Source organism: Hippoglossus hippoglossus, chromosome 19 (genome assembly GCF_009819705.1).
Source record: "Hippoglossus hippoglossus isolate fHipHip1 chromosome 19, fHipHip1.pri, whole genome shotgun sequence".
NCBI lineage: Eukaryota > Metazoa > Chordata > Actinopteri > Pleuronectiformes > Pleuronectidae > Hippoglossus > Hippoglossus hippoglossus.
Window position 1 is genome coordinate 14,706,927 of NC_047169.1, and position 23,271 is coordinate 14,730,197.

General features: G+C 38.5%; 1 protein-coding gene across 3 annotated transcripts in view; it reads right to left on the bottom strand.

Moving 5' to 3' along the window:
* Positions 1-23,271, bottom strand: part of LOC117753113 (zinc transporter ZIP11-like) — a 115,630-nt gene that overhangs the window by 35,457 nt on the left and 56,902 nt on the right. For 2 of the 3 annotated variants that reach the window (XM_034570999.1, XM_034571000.1), the window contains exon 5: positions 12,098-12,239. In XM_034570999.1, coding sequence (XP_034426890.1) covers positions 12,098-12,239 — 142 coding nt within the window. The remainder of the gene's footprint in view (positions 1-12,097; positions 12,240-23,271) is intronic. The other variant, XM_034571001.1, reaches the window with a different exon arrangement.

Below are 23,271 nucleotides of genomic sequence, written 5' to 3' on the forward strand. Positions count from 1 at the left end.
AGATCTCCCAGATATTTCTTCAACTAATTAAGTGCTGCAGTTTCGTTTCTCGCAAAACTTCTCAAGATCGAAAGAAATAGTACAAGAGTGAAAACAAGTATCAGGGTAAGAACTTTCTTTGAGTCAGAGACAGAGGGAAAGGAGAATTGAAAGGCAGAGGAAGATGCAACATAAATATTACAGGAAGGGAGATGCACACTTGGTGAAACATTTTAAAGCCCGGTCAGTGGAAGTTTCAAGTGTTTACTCCTTTGGTCTCACTCTACAGGGAACCTGCATGTCCATTAAGGTTTAATGGAAAATGATTCAACATTAGTGTCCCTTGTCCAAAAAGCATTGAAGTGGGGTTAAAATGAACCCACAGTATATTGGGCCACATGACTGTCAGTGGTTGTGCAAGTTCTTTGATAACAACCCTTCAGGAGAAGAACTGTACCTGCTGGACAACAAAACGTGTGCACGGTACAGATACCAGGGAAAAAGGTGGACTACCATTGTATCTTCAAAATGTGTGAAAAAGTGATGAAATTGATTTGCTTAAAAAGTGATAAATATACTATGCTATATTCAAGGGGTTTCTTTTAAAATGTGAACAATCAAAATATAAAAAGATATTTTGTTGTGAATATTTGGTTCCAATTTATGTTCTCAGTCAGATAAGTAGCATCTGTCGTAGTAAGTACGACAGATATGAAGGAATATCAGAGTCACAGAATTTATTTCACTTACCCATAATTGAAGATAAGATGAAGTGGATTGTAACTTAATCGTATCGTTAAGAACGAACTACAATACAGAGTCATTACGAACGATGTACGCTGTTAAAAAAAAATCTTTATCATTTAAATTCCAATGGCTATAGGCACAGTAAGCTGCTGTGAGTTTGAACGGTTGCCATCTCCACAACTTGAGACGGCTATGGCAAGGTAGAGCCAATCCTTTATAATGGAGGGCGAACGCAACACTTGAGTTTGTGAGAACTGCTCGTAACAAAGACCTGTTGACACTTTGTCCCTACACTACAAAATCTAAAATCAAAAAGGTCCTTTCTGAGGTCCTACTGCTTAAAGTTTTACTAAGAAGGTTTCGAGTTGGCCTTTAGGAGATTCTGGTGTTTAATCAGGGGGTTTAAGGATCATGTAGGATGTTTTAATGGTTGATACTAGGGGCCCTTTAGTCTTTTGTACAGGTAGTTTAGAAGGTTTGTCAGTGAAGAGGTTGTAAGAAGGCCTTTAGGAGGTCCTGGTGGCAATTAAAGAGGATGTAGGTGTCTTGTGGAGTTTATAGTGGTCCTCTACAAGGTTAAGCAGTTCATCTGGAGGTTCCTTATGGGCCTTCGGGGGTTTTCTATGAGGGTAAACACCAAAGGGAGATTTTGCTTTGATGTGTTACACAGCGTTTCCAGCCACCATCAGCAAAACACAAAATGAGGGCATGAACACTAGTGCAGTTCATTGATCATTTTTGAAAATGTTGCTTGTGGTTGAGTTGCATATTACTTAAACACTTTTGTTCTGTCTTTCCTTTCTTTTTTTACATAAAATGTAAAATGGCAATATGTGGATATAATTTAAAGGTAGCGGTTACACCTTTAACAAAAAACCTTGACTGGCCGGCATTGTAACACGACACATCATTTTAACTACTGCATGTTGGAAAGATGAAACCGCACCGGTATTTTAAGAGAAGCTGTCACAAATGTATACTTTTGACTGTCAAAAACTACTTTATGGTGGAAGGTGTGGATACACGTTTGGTTGCACATGGGTGCTCAAAGTTAAACGTACTTTTGATAACAAAAATAACCCCTGTTGTACCTCCGGTGTGGAGACAGGAAATGGAGCAGCTTATTTTGTTATTTGAAGTTGGAATCTTTTGCAAAGGTTCCCATCTGATGTCAAATCTTTATAACTTCACTTTCAACCAGAAAACTGGAGCAGAGGGGACAATCTTTTTTTCTTTTTACGTTGTTAGGCAGCTCATTAAAGCCCTTCAGGAGTAAACAGTCTGGTCAATTAAACTCGTAGTGGAGAAAACAAACCACCATCTAACGCAATAATATATGAAGGAACTAAGAAGCCTAGTCTGGCATTGAACAAGCCTTGCACAATAGGAGCCAATTTGCTCCTCACTGTCCTCTATTTGTCCATAATACAGTTTGAGTAAAAAAGCTTAATTCAAAACATACTGCTGTTACAAATGCTTTGCATTGACAATAAAACAAGTGCAAGAAATGTAGTAGAAAAAACTGTAGTGAGTCAAGTTTTAGTAACATTTGCAGGCACTGAATGTCACGATCAAGACCTACTTTTGCATTTATATCAAATGCATTCATTGTGAAGTACATGCAGAAAGTGATTGTTTAGTAATAAGCAATTCTCAGATATCTTTACTCCATAGTCTGTCCATATGCACTGATAGAAACCATTGGTTAGGGTTTAGGCACAAAAACTAGTTGGTTATGTTTTGGAAACAATTGTAGTTTAGGTCAAAATCAGTAATTCAGGAGGGTTGGACGACCTTCATTGCCATAGTTACATGTACATTAGTAAATGTAGTGACGGTTGTGTAAGGATCATCCGACTATACCTTGAATACAAGTCTAAACTAATAATTTAGTAGCACTTATATGGCACTTACCTACAGCACTTTGTAGTTTGGCTTTCTTGAAGAAATTGTACTTTCTTGATTCTTGTTGTTCTGGGTTTGTACCCTGATGGTTGAATGCACTATCGCTTTGGATAAAAGCGTCAGCTAAATGAAATGTAATGTAATGTAATAAAAGAAACTAGGAGACCGGTTCCAATCAAGAAACGATCAGTGTTAAGGTCCATCCACCCCCCAACTCCTAACACAGACAGTCAATATATAGACTTTGTCACCCAACTTGCACCTTTGCCCCCATGCATCATAATCACTGCGTCTGCTAGAGTTACCCTGAGAATAAAAATGTAACTATTGGTCATAAAAAGCTCCTTGCACAGAAGACCAAAGGGTTAAGATTTATAGTAGGTACCTGAATCACATGAAAAAGGTCAGTATCAAGGTGAATACTGATTCAATGGATAAATAGATAGCTTATGATACTAGTATTTAGCATCAAACTAAGACATGCAAGTTAAATTTTCCGATAATCTGATTGCAACAGAGAAAATCACCTTCTAAAGGGATCCCACCCTGCCACAAAAGAACATTGTCTGTCGGACTGTTGGTGTGTTAACTATCCAACTTAGCTCAAATACAGCCGTTTCCTTTAAAGGAATTGCTCAACTCAATGTTTATATCTCTACTCCCTCAGGTTAGTGAGTGCAATTAACTTGGCTTTCAACTCCATGAGCTTTTTTCTCCCTTTTTCATCACTTTAAAGAAGAAAACCCTGGGCATCTCTGATATTTTGATGAAGGCTGACATTTGTTTGTATTACTGTATAGGATATTAAAGTCTGTCATATTAACACCCATCCCTTTATGTGTTTCCAGAGTTAGGATCAAACCAGTTTTTTTGTTTTTGTTTCACCTTGTTGAGATATTAGGATATATACGTCTGCCTTCTCATCACATCTACAGCATGTCTGACTCCTCATTATAAAAGATATAGGTCATGTAGTTGGCTGCAGATTTTGCCAGAAGGCTTGAAAAAAATATGACAAAAGACAAAAGATGAATTCATTAATTAAGAGGTACATTGGGAAATTGGAGTATGTAGGTTCATAATTTGCATAATCAGAGAAATTCCAGTCTAATCCCATTTTTCATTTTGGTGCATTCCTAAATTTATTCTGAATAAACAGCACGCCAAGAGGCACACTTTGATTTATTTTAATGCCGACTGAATTATTTAGGAAGCCATGCATTAACTATGAGAGTCAACGGGAATAGTTTTGTGCATGTATGTGTGAATGCATGCATCCTTGAGTAGGTACATGCTTACAAGGGGCTTCCTGTCACTTCAAATACCTGGAGAACAGCAGGAATCAAAGCACCGATCTATTAAACATGACTTTCGTGGCTTGTAGAGTCAGAGGAAGAGCCTGTTTTTCACTCGAGATAGTCAGAATGCCACATGCTCACTTCACGAGCTGACAATATGGTTGTTATTCAGTATCTTAGCATTCACATGAACGTGTTTCTTTTACACGTTGGCATGCCTGATGCTTGGAGCGACAGACATACCATTTTCAGACATTCCCTCCAGGAGAACGTACACACAATTGGGTCCGGACTTTCTCCAGAGTTTGCCTTTCACACACGAGAAACACAGCAGGACATTTTCCGATGAGAATAATTCATAACAACATAGAAAGGGGTGACACAGCAGGCAGAGGGAGGACGTAACATTTAAATCCCACTGCAGAGATCACATGTTTTTGTTTACAGAACATCAACACCTGCATGGGCCCTTCTCTTGAATCTTGCCGTCTCTCTAAGCTCACGTCTTCATCTGTGTCTTCTACGTGTATGGCTCCTCTTTATCATCCTGAGATATTTATATTCTTTTTTACCTTAGCGTTTAGAAACGTCATCAACTCGTGGTGAATCCCTTGGAGGATCTCCTGCTGTGTTTTGACATGGGCTTATTAGGACTTTATTCAGAGTTTTCACTAGGTTGTTGACCCCCAAACTCCACAGCCTCTGACACAGCCATTTGCGTTCTCACATACAGCCCCTCCGGAGAATGGCTGGAGTTTATCCGCAGTTCAGAGCATGCCTGAAAGCAGCTATAGTAACCACAACAAACAGGTTTCTACAGGCAAACTTCAGTAGCTTACCTGATAAAAATGACAAGTTTTACATAAATAAACAAAATGTATGAAAATGCAAATAATGTCTATGGTGAGAAATACCAATGTACCATGCAAGCTGCAATGCTAAAGGGAAGAACATTGGCAATAAACTCTACAACTAGATGAAATCACAGACGTTGAATACCAGGCAGGACCTGCATCGATCCAACACCCATCCTGCTTCCTCTGCATATGTCCACAAAGGGGATTTCACTGGCCAGTTCCAGCACTGCTGCTTGAAAAGATGAACTTTTCAAGACTTCTACTGCAAGAACTACAAGCAAGGTGAAGCATGTGAAACAGGACATCGGTGCAGTTAGCACATGCATCACGTCACCCCTTCAAAGTTAATGAAAGCCAACTCTGTTGAAGACTCTTAAGCATACATGTCAGTGCTGCACCCTGCCATAGAATTCTATTGTAACAAAAATCACATGCTGTGTCATGACGTCAATTACCAGTTCCCCTCTGTTTGAATGGTACTATTAAGCTAATTAAAAGAAAATTAGAGTACTGCTGTGAAAGCGACTCAACTGGCCCCTGGTTGAGTCAGTCATATCTTATAATTGGTCTTACTATGTGGGGCAGTTTATGAAGTGCATTAAAATATAGGATGCTATAATGAGATAATTAGAATGATTAATAACTTAATAAATATGAAAGAAATTATGACATTCATCAAACAAAAGTACATAAATACAATGAAAGATTTTAGAATTTGTCACTTTATAAATCACTGTGTAAATGGTAAAATCCATTGACAGTGAAATTGGCAAATAACCATTACAAAAAGTGTTTGTTCATTTATTTTGGCCTCTAATCTTAGTTTTCTTATCATATCACCTGCCACTACTGCTACACTACTGCTCACTGTTGCAGAAGTCCCCACAAATGTTTTGCACTTCTAGTTTGCTTTGCTTTCACCTTCTTTCCATTTCATCCAAAACCAGCTCCATGAAGTTTAAGTGTGGAAACTGTGCTGCATTGAAAGAACAGCTTCTGTCTGTTCTTTCAATGTTTCCGGCTTATTATGTTGCTGTGGAACATCGGATCAACCAGTCCGTCTTCCTTTATCATGTGTCTCTATCTCGTCACTCGACATTAATGCACAGTACTACTGCAAAGACTGTACTCACCGATTGTTCAAACAGGGATTTTAAACCATGAACAGCAGTTGTGACATGTTTGCATTAACTTTAAAGCCTAATTGACTTCCATTGCTGTAGTTAACTTATTTTTAAATCACTGGAAATGGTTTTCAGATTTTTTTTAACCGTTGGCAGTTCAACACTTACCTTTGTACTAATTAAACTGATAAACTGAAAAATGTGGATGTTCCTAATGTAAGCATTTTTCTGCCTGTTACCTGTGATATTTGGGAAAAAATTAAATTCAACAGCTTAATCCAACATGGACACACATTTTGATTATAATGGGGGGGGGCTTTTAAATACTTTCAAAATAGTCTCTGTATTCCACCAGTTGTTCTGAAACAATTTGGACTAGAAAGACTCCTAGGGCTGAAAATCAGCACAGAAAATCTATTCTTTCCAAGAGATGTCTGTCTTTGCAGTGAAATATACTGTAATTGAGGTTTCAGAATAGAATTGAGTACAATTGGCAATACATACCATCCACATTCATATACCACACATCAAAAAGGGCAAAAATAGGACGTTTGGTTTGTTCGATCTTCTGTGATGGCTGCAAAGGGAGTGACTGCTGTGTCACAGAGAGGCATTCGGAAACAAGAGGCCACCAACTAATTTCCATTAAGACGAAGCTGAAGACAACAGGAGACAGAGCTTGATCCCTTCAGATTGAAAAGACAGACCAACCACCAATCATGTACAATAAATCAAAGACAGAAAGGACATTGAAAGAGGGAGATGGAAACTTGTGTGTGTTCATGTCATTGTGTGATACTCATGTTAAAGGATTTGATTAGAGATTCTGAATGAGTCTCTGCAGGAGGTATTTAGTGAGATGAGAGATCATCATGGTGAATTTTAAGCTTAAAGAACTGAGCAGTGACTGGGACTAGCCTTGCGTGTTTTGTCTGCAAATGAAGGAAGTGTCAATTATCTATTGTGCAGCTTCCTTGCTCTGTCCATATGCGCAAGTGGGTGCCAACGTCAATGGGCCGAGCATATGTGTGTGTGAATATTAAATTCCTTCATGTCTCCGTGTGTAGTAACCTACGACTTCAGTTTAGGTTTTAACGCCGCTGGCAAAAATTAGAACTAGCGCTCAACAAAGTCTTGAACGACCTCGCTGCGTGTCATGCATATTATGAGCACAATTAAGAACAATTACAACGCTCTGCCGGATGCAATTTTTCCCTCTCAAATTTCTAACTCCCTCCCAATGAGGGATTAAGCCTCCAGGATCATCTGAGCAACGGCAGCAAGAGCCCCCAAGGCGGCAATCAGCCTCCCCTCGCTCCGTGGGTGTCGTCGTACTACACAGGCACACGGGGACTCTGACGTAGAAGCTGATCAGCAATGACATGAATACATTTGCTGTTTTCGAGGTTTCTTTTTATAGGTCTTCTAAAAAACAGGTATTAGCATTTGTTGCAGGAGCATATGTGACGATGACATGGGGCTAAAGGTCAGAGTTATTATCGAGGGGCCACGTCTCTGTAAGCCTCCCCTGAGCACAGCTATTGACAGTTCGGTAAATCCCTCCACTGACCACTGACGCCTCAGTCCTAGCAACTGCAACAAGTTACCTTTGCCTGCAAGTAATGTTCACAGGGCTGTAGAGAGATGAGATATATACAGAGTCTGGATGCAGGTTTCTTTTTCCCTCAACAAAACTGCTGTGGCTAGATGCGACTATAAGCTAATATTAGCTTCAGCTTGCTACAGGTGAAGAAGTCTGCACACAAAGAAGTCTGCACACAAAGCCTTAAAATCCCAAAAGCTGATATTTTTTTATCTTGTGAGTCAACATAATAACTTGTTCCCACAAAATAAATATCTTGTGAGAACAAGTTAATATATGCAGGGCTGCAATTTAGGATTATTTTCATTATAGATTAATCTCTCAATTGTTTACTAATTAATCAAATGGTTTGTGGTCCATAATATGTCAGAAAATGGTTTAAAAAAAGAGATCTGTGTTTCTCAAACCCTCAATACGGCAATATCCACATTTCAGGAGCTGAAACCAGAGTTTACTTTTTGCTTAAAAAAAAACACCTACATAAAGCGATGAATCCATTATCAAAATAGTTGGCGACGAAATTTAGTATCTGACCGATTAATCGATTATTCATAGCAGTCAATGATCCCTGCAGATGAACACAATGTGTCTCTGTACACGAGCAGCAAGACACTAATGACATTATATGACATTCCAAGGTGTGCAGTGCAATGTCATATACGCACTGGAAGATATGAATTTATTGTAAATTAAGTCATTTGTGCTCTCAAGATAAAAAAATAAATAAAATCATCTGTTTGTACCATAAAAATAAGATCCAGTTTTGGTGAAAACACTGTAAACTGCATATGTACCATGTGAGAATGGAAATCTTAGTTTGTCCTAAGAAGATATCTATGATATGTTGTTTTTTTAACATCTTGCCATCATGTGTCATTATTTCAACCCCCTTGGAGGATGGGACAAGCTTGTGCATACCTGACCTGAGAATTTAGGAACCAGTCGGCACCATATGAGTCAAACCGGACCATAATTTTTAAATGATGGGCGATACACTTGATTATTTACACTGCATGTGCCTGTAATTAGGGGAAATGTTGGGCTCTAGTTGGGGAAGTACACGCAAAAAAGAATGCCAATTGGGTTTGAAAAAAACTTATGTTTTGGGTTTGGGTCAGACTTAGACAGAAAATTACGTCCCGAGCCACACTTTAGTTTGAGAATCCTTGCCATAATATAAATACTAAGGCCAATATTTGTTTGGTTGCTCAGTGTATCATTGCCTATTCATTTTTCCTTTTCTTCTTTATTGTTTTGCCCTGCACTGGGCAGTGGTGTGGGAATTCAGCCTCTCTTAGATAAATTATTCATCCTTTTTGATGTATGAAAGTGCATATGAGAGGAAAAAGCATTGATTGGATATGCCGCACCGAATGGCACGTCTAAACATGCAGCGACTTTCAACACTTTTCTGTAAACCATGTGGTTGGTCGACGTCGGATGCCTTCAGGCAAGCCTTAGTGATGCAATGAACGTCTAACTGATCTCTCTGAGCGTGTGTGGAATACATATTCAATCTGTGGACTCGAGAGATGCAGGAAATGTTCTTTGAATGTAAACAGTGGCAGTGGAATGACAGCATTCTCATACCGTACGTTTTTTAAACAATCGGGTTGTGAAATACTATTTGGGTTGGAACTTTTCAGAAAAACATCATAGTGTCTGCTCAAAAAATGGTCGTTGCTTCTTTGTCCGAGTTCTTCAAAGTCCATTTTTTTTTTCCTCCTTTTGTCTTTGTTCAGCACCTCCAGCTGCTAACTCTGATATCATCCAGAAAATAACATCAAGGCAACTCCAGAGTTGTTTTCTTCACAGAACTTTCTTCCAATCAAACTTTCAGTCGCTCTACTTGACGCCAGCGTTCCCACCAGCTCCCCAGACATTTGAAGCTGTGCAACAATGTCACTTTATATCATTAAAACTATGACATCACAGTGTGTGGTATATACATGAGGTCACAGTGACAGCGATGGAAATAAGAGAAGGAGTGAGTCAGATAAAATGACTGTGAGGATGCGCTTACACAGTCACAAAAAAGGCATTAACAACCAATAAACATTAACCCAATCTTCCAGCTATTTTGATTATTTAGCAGGAAGCTTGCTTTCTACTTTTGTCTGCACAATGACATTTCCAAAAAAAAAAATCATGCAGGATTGGTAATTGGTCAGTGATAAGACAAACCTGGAGAGATGCCTGCTGACACATCAGGCGAGTCATATGAGGTGAGAGGTTTGTGCTACGCTAAGAAGATCCCAGAAGGATCAATTATGTTTGTCTGTGTTTTGGAATTAAAAGGAATTGCACCATTCTTGATTTTTAACCAATAAAAAACAAAAAAAAATGAAGAATGTGGTTGTCATGAAATCCACATGAACTCAGTGCAATGACTCACGTCACCATCTTTTTAATTTGAAGACACATGGGGCAGACTGGTTTCTTGTGCATTGACTTAAGTCTTGTTGTAACTTGTTGTGACTTTCAGGCGTGAAAACACCCCAAGAAAAAGTATAATATATGTTTTATTTCAAATCATTATTAAATTAAATACATCTACTTAAGTGTCCCTAAAGGAGAAAGGTGCTCAGTGCCACATGCTTGCAGTAAATACTCAATAGACATTGTATATATTTCATATTTTATTTTAATTTATTTTATATTTTTTAATCTCTATATGACTATATTTCTACTCTTGCATGGAGCAATTGTAAAATTCCATAATACTGCATAAATTGCAAAAACAACACAGATCAGCAGCTACTAATGTCAGGGACTCTGCATCAATACATTGCTTAGTTCTTGCCTTCACTGATTGGTAAGAAACTACAAATGTTCTGGTTATTCAAAAAAAAGAAAAGAAAGAATTCCTAAAGAAAGGATTAATTTGCACTGGTCACGTTATTTGGGTTTGTTTTTTTATCTCACTACTGTTTACACTGTCTCTGTTTCAATTATTTGTATGTAGCGCTTAGGAAGAATCACAGTGTGACATCGCAGTGCAACAAACACAGTGCTTTGTGGTGCCACAGTGGCTGATGGAATTGAATCCCAATTTTAGGCTACTACTGTTGGCAGTAAACGGAAAAGTAAACCGAGGTGTTGAAATACTTTTTAATAGTCACAATAGGAAAAACTTGAGTTGTTGTTGTTTGTAACGACATATAGAAAAAAACGCCATAAAATGCGGCTATTTGATGGCAGAAAGAGAGCTGTTTGAATTTGCTCATTTATTGCCCTTTTTGATAAATATGTGAAAAATGGGTTTTAAAATGTAAATAGCATTAAAATAGAGGTGTTAATTAAACCTTTGACTTCCCACATATGGGCGACCACAGAACTGTGTGAGAATACAATTTTAATCTTACTATGAATCCAAAGAAGACTTGTGTAAGAGAGGGGGTGTGTCGTGTTTGCGGCCTCCTCTTTATGCTTTTAGCTGCTGCTCATTAAAAGTCAGTCAAACGTAGCAGTAACTCACTTGTGTAATATTCCCCCTACAAGACGCCTCTTTTTCATCGCCCGTCTACCAGGTCGACACTGTTCACGAAATTGGGAGGAGTTACAGTCTCAACTGAACGCGCTCACCATTTCCTCATGAGCCACACCAGAGAAGATAAATAATAAATGAGATAATTAAAGACCTCTGAAGGGAAACATAACTTGCAGTCAGTAGGGTTGGGAAAGCTGGTGCCAATCCTACACACCCTGTACCTAACGAATCACAAGCAGATTTAGGTGCCTGAGCGATTTCGTTTCCCTGTTTACATTTAAGTTAAGAAAACTTTTAACTGTTAATTGTTAATGTGTTAAATTTCCACTTTCAATTTAACTCAGCAATTAAAAAGCCGTTCTTATCGCCGACCGTCGTTTTGTGTGTTCTGGCTCTGTTTAGTCACTGGCACCAATATTTTATGATTTATAGTTTTTACTATTTGCATTGATATTCCAACCTGGTTTTAATATTCCAGTGTCACTGTCAGCGAGCAGGTGCATAGCTGAAGAACTCACTGAAGATAACAAATAAACTGAAATGTAATTGTATCTGTCGTGGTACCAGCCAGTGAGGCGAGAACACATATACACACACGCACACAAAATAAAACTAATTTCCTTTCTGTCTCGTCTCCTTCAAACGTTTTTGAAAATCTATTTTTCTCCTTTACTTGATTAGTCTTTCTGCATTTGTTTGTCCTTTCATTTTCATTGTCACGTCATTTTTCACTTGCTTATCATACACATTGTGTGTGATGACTGAATTAAAGTCAGTGCTCACAAAGCCACAAAGGATCATTGCTTAAAGAGCTACAGCCAATCTAGGGTAGGGGACCGATGTATGAAGAGAGTGACAGATGAGGCAGATGGAGTAAAAAGGAAAGGAGAAAAACCAAGAGAGAGAGAGTTGGCAGGTGAAACAAAGCCATCAGAGAAGCTCCAGGTGAGTCGATGCAGCCTCTCTTCTCGCCACTTTGAGTCTGCATCAGTCAAATGATGTGACACCATTTGTGGACCGACACTGGCTGCAACGGCTGCATGGTTTTGTAATGAAATGTAACACTTGATGTGGGTATATGAAGGGAGGCTTGCCTGAGTGAGGTCCGGCTCTACCTATCCTGATGCTCATCTCGTCAGACTCAGTGGGCTCGAACGACGGCTCCTCGGCTTTCTCTTTGTCCATCTTAGAGTCGGGGGGCAGGGCCAGGGCAGTTTGGGGGTCCGCACCGACACCCTGTGGATAAGAGACAAGAAATAAGAAGACAGAAAAGGAAGGGGTTAAAATTTGTTTTATATACAAAAAATCGCCGATAATGCTGTATTTCATGGGGCCCCTTATTTCCTACTAATTTATTTATATTTTAATTAAATTATTTTCTACTAAGTACAAGCGATTATCATTTAATTTCCCCCTAATTACTGAGAATCAGCAATGCAGTTTGTATCAGTGTAAAAATACCTCATCATACATACAGTGTTGCTGTTGTGACACCCCTGAGTATATTCATTTAACACTTTATCTGGCTGTGTTAAGCAGAGGCTACATTTAGCTTAATTATAAGGGAAATTAGTTAAGTATTATACGGACAGTTGTGTGTACTCTGTATTAACCTGAGAATGCTTTTATAAATTTCCAACTATCAAACTCACATTGTAGACGTATAGTCATGGGCAGACCCAGGGGTGGGGCCAGAGGGGCACTAGCCCCAGGTGAAAGCTGTTTGGCACTTGTCCTGTCAATAGTCGCTTTACTCTTTACAGAACACCACAAACAGTTACACTACTGTAGCCCCTACATAGGTAATTAAAACATGTTTTTAAAGTGTGCCCGGCTTTGTAAAATGTGGCCCCGATATAGAAAACCCCTCGATCCACTCCTGCGTTGAGGTTGTGTTATTAATTCAACAATGCACTGTTATGAACAATATCTCCCACAGTTACTGTCACTGTAATGCTCTGAATCATCCTCTGACCAAACCAGGATGTTCACTAAATTCCTCCGATGTTCGTGGATGTCATTACGTTGCCTGATTGTGAGACTGCCTCACACTTGTGACAACACAAATCACGCCTTTCCAATCCTACGGCAGTCGACTGAGTGGTGTGATCATCAGTGAGGTAGTGGATGTTGTGTGATGTTTTGCCATGTAGGTTTACAGTATCTCAGTGCAGAGTTAAGCCTCAGGAAGCAATACAAATGTAAATGCTGCCTCATTGAAAACCCACAGCGGAGAACTACAATCCACATTCTGAATCCTCTGCAGTTTTACATCAAAACGTCGATGAAATGATAGTTTCGCGAGAAAGAACATTTTGATGGATGAATCTTGACACTCTAAATTCAAATGAAATGTTAATGCACTGCTTTACTGCCAACTCTCTACACGCTCCTGTCGAGCTGAGTGGCTGAAGGAAGTGGAGAGTTTAATCAACATCGGATCAAATCTATTTCAACCTGGATTCAAATACCTATTGATCCTATGGCCCAAAATCCTACCAGCCACCTGTCAGTCAACATCTGTTTGTTTCCAATGAACAGCCTCTCACACCATCACACTCAACATTGAGAGGGATGATGACGATGATCCCATCTGTGCTGTGGATTCCAGTCATAATATGAACAGTGAAATATAAAACCAAGACATGACATCAGCCATTTCAGTCAATCTGATCCATGGACTGTAAATGAAGATGGATGACATGACAACTCAGGAGAAGTTAACCCAAATTTGTCTTGATCGCCCCCTGGTGGCTGGCTGCAGTATTGGTCTTATACCCTGCCTTCTCCAAGTTAGTGGATGGGACATGGACAAAACTAGAAAAAGACAGTTTCTGTCACTTTAGGTAGTTCTTATCACACTGGTGTTAAGTGTTCAGTTTTCTTATAAGTTTGGTTTTAATTGCTTGTTATTTGATCGCTACTCCAATGACTCTGATAAGCGTTTTTCAAGAGATTGGTCTTTCTGTTTGAGATCAGGACTTTTTGTTTTAAAATTTTGCAAAGCTTTCTCTCAAAACCCTGAGCTTGCACTCAAATAGCCCCAGCTATTGCGGGATCATTTCATCGTAAACACTACTGGCATTCTATTGTTGGGGGGGGATTTTGGGGGGCAGACTATGGCTGCAATAACGTCAAAAGCTCAAGATGTATTTTTTCCGACAACAGGAGGACGTGAAGACACATCATCCATCTAAATACACAGTCTATGATTATTCATTATCTGCAAGTATTTACTGACTATAAAAGCATCAGGATATTAACGTGGTTAGTGAGGCAGTGAATCATCATTTGTGTTTACTAGCAGATATAATGTGTGACTTCTTTCAATGATTCTGAAAATGCAGAGAAGTAATTAAGGACAACATTTTTCTGCAGGAAGACGACTAACCAGAGGACAGTGTGACAGCCCAGTGAGATTACTTTGCATAAACTATGTAAACACTCATTTCATTGCTTTGCTCGCAATAATGTCACTTTCTAATGCAGGAGTCTGTCTAAAGTTTGTCTCATTTCCTGGGAGAAGAAAACGAAGTCCGACAGAAGGTCAAAACCATTAAAATAATAAAAAATCTAAGATGTCAGACACTAACTGGAGCCAACAAATACACAAAACACTTAACAAGGAATGCCAGTTTTCTGCATTATGTGCATTTTATTTTGTTTTCATAGACCAAACCAGCCAAATAAAGCGATAAAAACTGAATATTGAAAATGCTCAGTACCTTAGAATGTACTCCTTCTAGAAGTCTACAATCTTCCTGATTGTTGTTTGTTTATGAATTGGAATGGAATTTATTTTTTGAAGAGTGCTAAATAAATAAAGTTTATTATTATACTTTTTTGTTTTATCCTCAAATGTTATTTATGTGAGATTTGACTATCAACCAATCAAACAATCAATACATTTACAAATTAACCAATAAACTAAAAAAACAACCTATCAAACTTTATTTATATAGCATCTTTCAAACTATTCAAATGTAGTTCAAAGTGCTTTGCATGTGATAGAAAAAACATAGGATGTTAAAAATTTATTACAAATTAATTCGAAATTCAGATGTAGAAACAAACATTATCTTTAATAAAGTGAACAGTTGAAATTACATAACTGGACAGGAGCTTAATAATCATACAGCAAAATGCACTTAATAAATATTGTATTATTCATATTAAGTATATGCTTTTCAGCCTTTCTCCTGCACAGACGTAATCACCATAGGAATGTTTTTTTCTAAAGAGATAAAGTAGGATCCACTGAATAAAACCACGATATATCCTCTGCGTTCCCAGGAAAACATGAAATATACATTTATGAAAAACATTCACTCCCTGCGGAAGCTTTCATGTGTTATTGCTTTATAGCATTAGATAAAGCTATGCATATTAAAATTAAATCTACTACCAAGGAGGTATTAGGAGCTGGTTTAAACCATTGCTAAGGAAGGTCAATGAGGTCAAAGAAAATGAGTAAAAATGATGAGGATGTGTGATTTATAAATTTACATTTATATTTGGGGGTCTGCTGCATGGATGAGCAGTGTAGAATAGTTTTTGGTGGGGTTTCAAAGAAGCTTCCTTCGGCTGACTTCAGTCTCCCGCTGGAAACAGTATTGCCAAGTTTCTGTTTTGCTTTCCTTTAATCACTTTCCTTTAGATCGAGCATGTTGAAGCGCCCAGACAATTGTTGTTGTATGCACAGTCTCTAGACTGAGCCTGTGAAGCTCTGAATATCTTCCAGAGTTGGCAGAGGTTGTTTTATCATTGCTTAGCGTCATAAAGTGGAAGGAAGGAGGGAGGAGAAACCTTGTTAAATGCACTGCAGTGTGGTTTTGCTCTGAAATATAGGGTGATGTGAGAAAAAAATCAAATGAATATCTTTTAATAAAGGTGAGAGACAAAATTCTGGAAACAAAATAATGATAATATTGTTGTGGATCTTGTGTCTGAGACATGAATTCAGCACAGTCTGTATTTGTCATTCTTGCTCATTACTTACGCCAGCAGCAATGAGGTGTGCGAGAGGGAGGGAGCCAAGAATGCCGCAGAGAAAAAAAACAGAACAGGAAGTTCAGGCATAAACCGATGAGTGAGGTGGTGCATGACATTTGGGGATTGCTGGGTCGTAAACACTGAATGCGACCCGACCTCGGGACACGAAGGGCTCCTGTGGATGTTAATCTATAGTTTCACCCATCCAAACACATGGATTTTCTTTTTGCATCCACTATTTCAGCGTTGCTTCAAATGTTTATTTTAGAGACTGCTTGAGGAGACAAATCCTTCAAATTATTCACTGTTGTCATGGCCAAACACATGCGTCTGCTACTCAGAGCAAAATATGCAGCATGCTTCTTATTTATCTGGCTACAGTGTTTTTGATAGTGAATGTGCATGTCTGAGTAAGTGTGTGTTCAGCTGTGTGTGTGTGTGTGTGTGTGTGTGTGTGTGTGTGTGTGTGTGTGTGTGTGTGTGTGTGTGTGTGTGTGTGTGTGTGTGTGTGTCATGATGATGTGACAGTTCGTACACCTTCTTGAGGGCATGCTATTAACCCATGCTGGTCTTCGGAGATGATCCATGATACAACCTTGTCAGTGGGTCCAAGCTCACCATTAAAGACACTCTCAGCAGCAGTCTGGCTCTGCTGATCACTGGATGTCACCTCTGTCTCCCTCTTTAACCGTTCCCTCAGAGGGGAAACATAAGATTAAGTGCAGCTTCTAAACCTGCACGTGCAGTCGGAAAGCTCCCACTAACATGGTGTCTGATGGACAACGATGTCGTCTTCTTATTATTGTTATTATTATTATAGAGGAAAAAAAGCTGCTCCTTAGTCATTAGTGAGTCCTCCTCAAAAAGTTCTACGATATACTGTCACTTTTTATTGTTTGTGTGCTGGACGTTGTGTACAGGGCTTTTTTATAAACAGTCTATGATGCAGATTGAAGTTAGAAAACTTTGTGTTCATCCTACCTGGTTAATCTGCAGTGAATATTTTAAAGTCAATGTTTTTAATAAAATAAAGCTGAATTTGCTTCATGATTGTTCACATGTGTGGGTTATATACAAGTCTGAATGCTTTACTTAACTACTGGTCTGGATTAACAAGGAGCATTATCCTGCTGGAAGTAGCCATTAAAAGATGGTAAACTGCTGCCAAGGACTCTGACATTTAAACCATGATTTCTTAGTATTAAGGGCGTGTTAAGAAAACATTTACTACACCATTATACCAACAAAAGTCTGGACTGTCTGACACAAGACAGGTTGGGTCCATATAAATTATTGTTATTAATGCTAAATTCTAAATTTAGGCTACTTTTTTCCAGCATGTTTACACCTCCTCCCAAAGCCCATATGTCCTATCTTACACACAATTAGACAACATTAAACCCTAAATTCAGGTATTATAAAGTTAAGATTTTAATTAGAGTAATGTGCTTAACTTGTTCTTAACTGAAAACATTGTTTCTATGTGTATTAATATATTATATACAATATACAATTGAACGTTTTTCTACTGGAGTTCTCGCTTGGTTTACTATTAGACGAGCGACAGTTTTATTGTGTTTATTATAGAATATTAAAAACAAAACAGATGCAGGCTACTGGCCAAATTTATTTTCAGCATGTAACGCTGAAGACACACACACACACACTGATGTGAGCCATGAGACAAACCCCCCTCTTGACCTTTCAGCAGAATGAAGGCAGCCACAAACTCTTTCTTACACCACATCACAGCTCTGGACACAGTCCCAGCTGGAGGTGTTGATAGTGGAGGCTCACTGGCTCAAAATCAATGCATGTTCCCTGGCAGCTCTTCAAACTCTTTTTATGCATAAACTGTGCCCATTTTGTGTTGCCTCAAATCAGATCAATTGCTATTCTTGTTGAGACTGTTTGAAACACCGGGACCCATACATGTAGATTTTTCATTAATTTGGTAATAAATGTGATTTTTAAAACCAGCATTTATGTATTTCTTTAAAGAAAAGTCATATAACTTAGTTTACGGCTCAAAAAAAAACATTTAAGTGCATTATCAGCTCGGCTCAGCATATCTGCCCACTCGACTCCTGGAGTCAAGAAGAGCTCGGCTGACGTCTTTATAGAATAGATCTTCATGTACTGTCGCAGGACTCCATATGAAAGTATTCCAGCTATCTGATGTTTGTGTGATTCAGTCCGTGTGAAAGCTGTAGCGGCACAGACGTCTCAGGTGATGTGTGACACAGTTTGATGAGGAAGGCAGGAGTTAAGGAAGAGGAGTATAAAGTAAAAATAGAACACACACACACACACACACACACACACACACACACACACACACACACACACACACACACACACACACACACACACACACACACACACACACACACACACACACAGAGATGATTTGTGTGCTCTCATATAAGCTCTCCTACTATCTCCACTTCAGACTATTGACAGAGCCCAGTCCATTTAATTATGAAGACCAACTTTGGCAAGTACACCCACAACCAAACTGGTACCCAAACAATCAAGTGTAAAATCGTAAAATGTAAAAACGGAATATTTTCTCCCAGGGAGTCGACCTCCTTGAATTGATTAGGGAAGTATCGTGCTCATAATCAGAGCGATATTTAGCACATTACAATGTAAAAAAACATAGAAGAAATATAAAGATTTTGGTCTATACACAAAAATGTCTTTCACCCTGTTGACAGTGTAAACTTTGAAGAATTAGGATCATGTTGAAGAAAACAAATCCTGAGATTTGAGGATATATTCATAATACTAATAGAATGAAGTTGGAAATTAAAAAGTATTACTATTATTAGAAAAAACAAATAGGAAATATCCAGCAAGGAGAACCCATGCTTCGTCGAGTTCAACTCCTTCGTAGATCCAAAATCTTGAACCAATTTAAGAAACTACACAACACCTGAGAATTTGTCAGATGTAACCAACTTTATAAAATCTCACACTACCAAAAGATTGTATTTCTTTGCAACTCTGTGGGGGTTCTTTCTTCAGAATGGACAGTTTCTTGTGCAATCTTTTCAAATTCCTGATACTTTTGATAACATGATGTTGATAAGCAAAAATATGATGGTATTTTGATATTGGTGAAAACTACGCTTCATATTCCTCTTCTGATGCCTAGAAATAGCTCCAAACACATGCATAATTTTATTCTTTTGAGTAATATTCTGCCAACACGATAATTCTGCGGTATTTTATATATAAACTACTGTATACTTATGTATGTTGCAGGGACTAACAGAACCATAGTGATCTTGGGTTATATAAATTATTTATAGGTGTTTGTGTCTGTTAATTGATTTTCAAGCTTGGTTTTACTTTTACTATTCATGTGTTTATGATAAACTGTATTGTAAGGTGTCCTTGGGTGTCTAGAAGAATGCGATACATTGTATTATTGTTATTATTATCACCATTATACCAATATGATTGCATAGTTAAAATGAGCATTTAAGAATTACTTAAAGGAGTGTATTGTGAATATAAGAGATGGACTGACACATTGTTGATGGCGGTTTGTTGGGGTGGGAATTCCAAGATTAACATTTTTAATCCATATTTGGCAAATCAATCTGCCACCTGCATCTCAGGAGTGATGCCAAAAAGTAGTTTAGGAAGATAATTTGTTCAGACTGGCATGAAGCCAGCCTGGTTTCAACCACACAGTAGTAACACACTCAGCCGTATTGTCAAGTATGACCTGTAAACAAAGTAGAATTGTAATCTGGCAACTATATCAGCTTCTCAGTAATGCTGCTCTTTTCAACACACAGGTGCTCATCGACAAAACACTGGTAAACTAAGCACAGTTAATCACATATTATTTGTCCATTTGTATTTTTAGCAACATAATCACCTGTTTTCAACCCAACACCTCCAATACAGCCACCAGAGACTCATTTGCCAAGTTTACAAAGAGATACAATTTTGTGAAACAAGTTGGGATCAAAAGGCATATAAAGTCCGGATGTAGCAATTTAATGAGTTTGTTATTTTCCACCTTAGAAAACTGCACCTCTGGTTAGTTATTTAATTCAAGGTCGAACAACTTCGACAGTCATTTTATTTGTTTTTACTCGCAACTGGGCCACATGTGACTTCCCTTTTCAAAGGCTTTTCAACTTTTGTACTGATTCTGAATGTTAGTTTCTAAAGAAAGCACCTCCGATCCAAATTCGCACCTGTCGCATGACAGCGAGGTCACCAACCCTGTTATTAGCTAAGCCCCCGACACTGTAATCACCACAGAAATGCAACTCTCCATTCAAAAAGCTATTCAGATAAATGCATACAGTATGTATAAAGAGTAGAGCACTATAATGCATTTCCCTTGTTTATTTGCCTTTTTAATGGTTTCATTTGCATCTAAGTGTTCAACGGTGCTTTGTTTCTGCAGCAAATTACCAGCCACTCATCCTCATCACTGACGGACATTTTAGCCAATGGTGCTGGCTGTAGACGTAGAGCCGCTCAATGGCCCCTTCCACCCTGACTGATCACCTGACATTTAGAAATAATCAAAGGGAAGGAAACAATGAGACAGAGGGCCTTTTTTTTTCTAAACCAGACCATTATTCCTAGGCTGGCAGCTAGCAAATTAGGATGCACTTACATGACAGCAGCAGGGAGAGCACACAACACAGAATTTTGTTTCAGCTGAAAAACATATCTGTGGTGAGTGATTGGTCCATTTAGCTTCAGAGTCACAGGGATCAGCGCCAACCGCAAAGAGGGTTCAGTAAAGCTTAAAATTGAGAAGTGAGGCCTAACGGGACGGCTTCAACCATCATTAAGACAAAGATAGAGCTGTTACCAACCAAGCAAGAAGGATAGACGACTCTTTCCTAAATGGCTCAGTGCTCGACCTATCCAGTGTATCTCCCTTGATTGATCAGAAGGGTCACTGGGAATGTGGCCAGACCCTGCAACGTCCAAATCAGGTGTTGAGCTGGTCAACATATATTTTATCTGCATCCATTTATATACATTAGTGGCGTTCATGCCCACATGCAGTCAGTCTTTCCAAGTTCTAACTTACTAAAGTTTACAAAGCAAAAAGCTAATAACTACATAGGCCTAGTGTTCTTGGCAAAATGTGACTTGATTTTTTGGGTGTCCATTTTGATATTATTATGCTAAAGACATGTAAAATGGCTGCGAATCCCTCTAAATGAGCTAAAAAACAGACCAAAACACAGTCACTGTACTTTTTCTCGTCCTGGACTCTTAGTTTGAAGAAGAATGCAACTAAACTAAGTTAGGGAACTGGTGGCCCCTTCTACATGTGTAGCATGCAGACTTGCATACTAAATATTGTTAGACATATTCTCATCTTACTCGCACTGGTTTTATTCAAAACAGCTAGGCTAAATATCATAAGAATTAGTACAAACCAATGAAGAGAACGATGGAAGAGTTTATACCTTGTACAAATTAGAAGTGAAGCATCTCCCTATACTGCTATGTCATATCTAATAAAAGATTCCCTACACTCTTGCCAGTATCATGTTTGTGGACTTCCCCACCAGAGGAGTAAGGAGCCTGGATCTGCTTTGTGCTAAAACATTTTTTTTTACATTTGACCTATTACTCTCTCCTGCAAACATAACAAAGCAATTTGTCAGGGATCATTAAAGTGTTTCACTAAAACATGAGGTGATTGTATTCTGAAGCAGCTTCTGTAATGAAATATTTTGTGTATTTCAGCTCATTTTTACAATAGATTAAAAGGAACTGAATAACAGCATTAATGTTCAGAAACAGAATTAATTGAGAATGATGGCTTGTGTTGAAACTAGGTTAAAGTTACTATACATGTAGAGATGCAGCAAGTAAGCAAGTGATACGTTGTAGAACATCCGCTCACAAGTACCTCTTGTATCCTAGCTAGTGATAACTTTTGCATTATATTCTCTTTTTCATTATATTAACTTGCAAACCTTAGTACGTTTTCTAAACAGACAGTTTCCCCGTGGTTGTTCTTGCTGCCTTCCATGTCCTCAAACAACATTTCAGTGACAGATGCAAATGCACTTTTCTGTTGTGTAAGTTTGTGTCATGATAACAAAGAACCTATGAATCAGAAAGGTTGTAGAGGAAGGAGATCTACAGAGTATAGAAATTAATGACAGAAAATGAGGCCACCAATAGCAAATCTGCATTCCTTAAAACCACGATTACTGCCTCATGGTAAACACCGTTACCAAATACAAGCACAGAAGCAACACTAAACCTTTAAATCCACAGGCGAAATACATCACACATGCATGTACACATATAGTACATATGTACATATTATACATGTATACTGTATTTCCTTGAACAAAAACTGACGGTCAATCAAGCTGGGTCTCCAATAGTCAGGGGAAGCAAACAAATAAAGGTTGCACCAAAACAAGGTCCTGTTTCATTGTCACACAACACGTGTATTCATTTTGCTTTGATGTCTTTAATTAAGTTCATCACTCTGCTGAAATGCTGGAGGCCTCTTAATTTGAAATTGTTACAGGAAGGGTTTCAATTAAGAGTGACATGTAGAAATTTTAACAGGACAAATGGGAGCTAATCAAACCCAAACAGTTATACTTGACAAACAAGGGGAATCAGATATAAAGATCTGCCTTCAATACAAGCCTGTTACCTTCTGCAGTTGAGATAAATAAGGATTTTTTTAATACCTGAAAGTCTAGACCGAGGTCTGAACAAAGGTTCATTTCCAATAACAACACCTCAAACAAATCGAAACCTGTTTCAGTTTGATTGGGCCCAAAAACACCTAACACAGAATTTTGTTAACCAAATAAAGTAAAGCCCCCTTAGATCTATTTGAGGAAATACAGTATAGTCACACAAGTATAACAGCAGACTGTCAACTGTAGTGCAACACCTCAACACACTGAAGTGATTTTTCATAAAAAGCAGACATGTCATCATTTATCAAGACTTATGGCCACGCCTAACAGATGAGGACGTGTGTGTGTGTGTGTGTGTGTGTGTGTGTGTGTGTGTGTGTGTGTGTGTGTGTGTGTGTGTGTGTGTGTGTGTGAGTGAGTGAGTGAGTGAGTGAGTGCATGTGGCAAGCACACCCTCTGCCCAGTGGTCGTAGCTATTACCTTTAAATTCTGAACCTTGATTTCAGAGTGCAGATACAAACTGAGAGTGTTTTGACGTGGAGCCTGAACACTGAACTTTCACATACACAACAACCACAACAACAAAGAGTGAGGCGGACACGCCC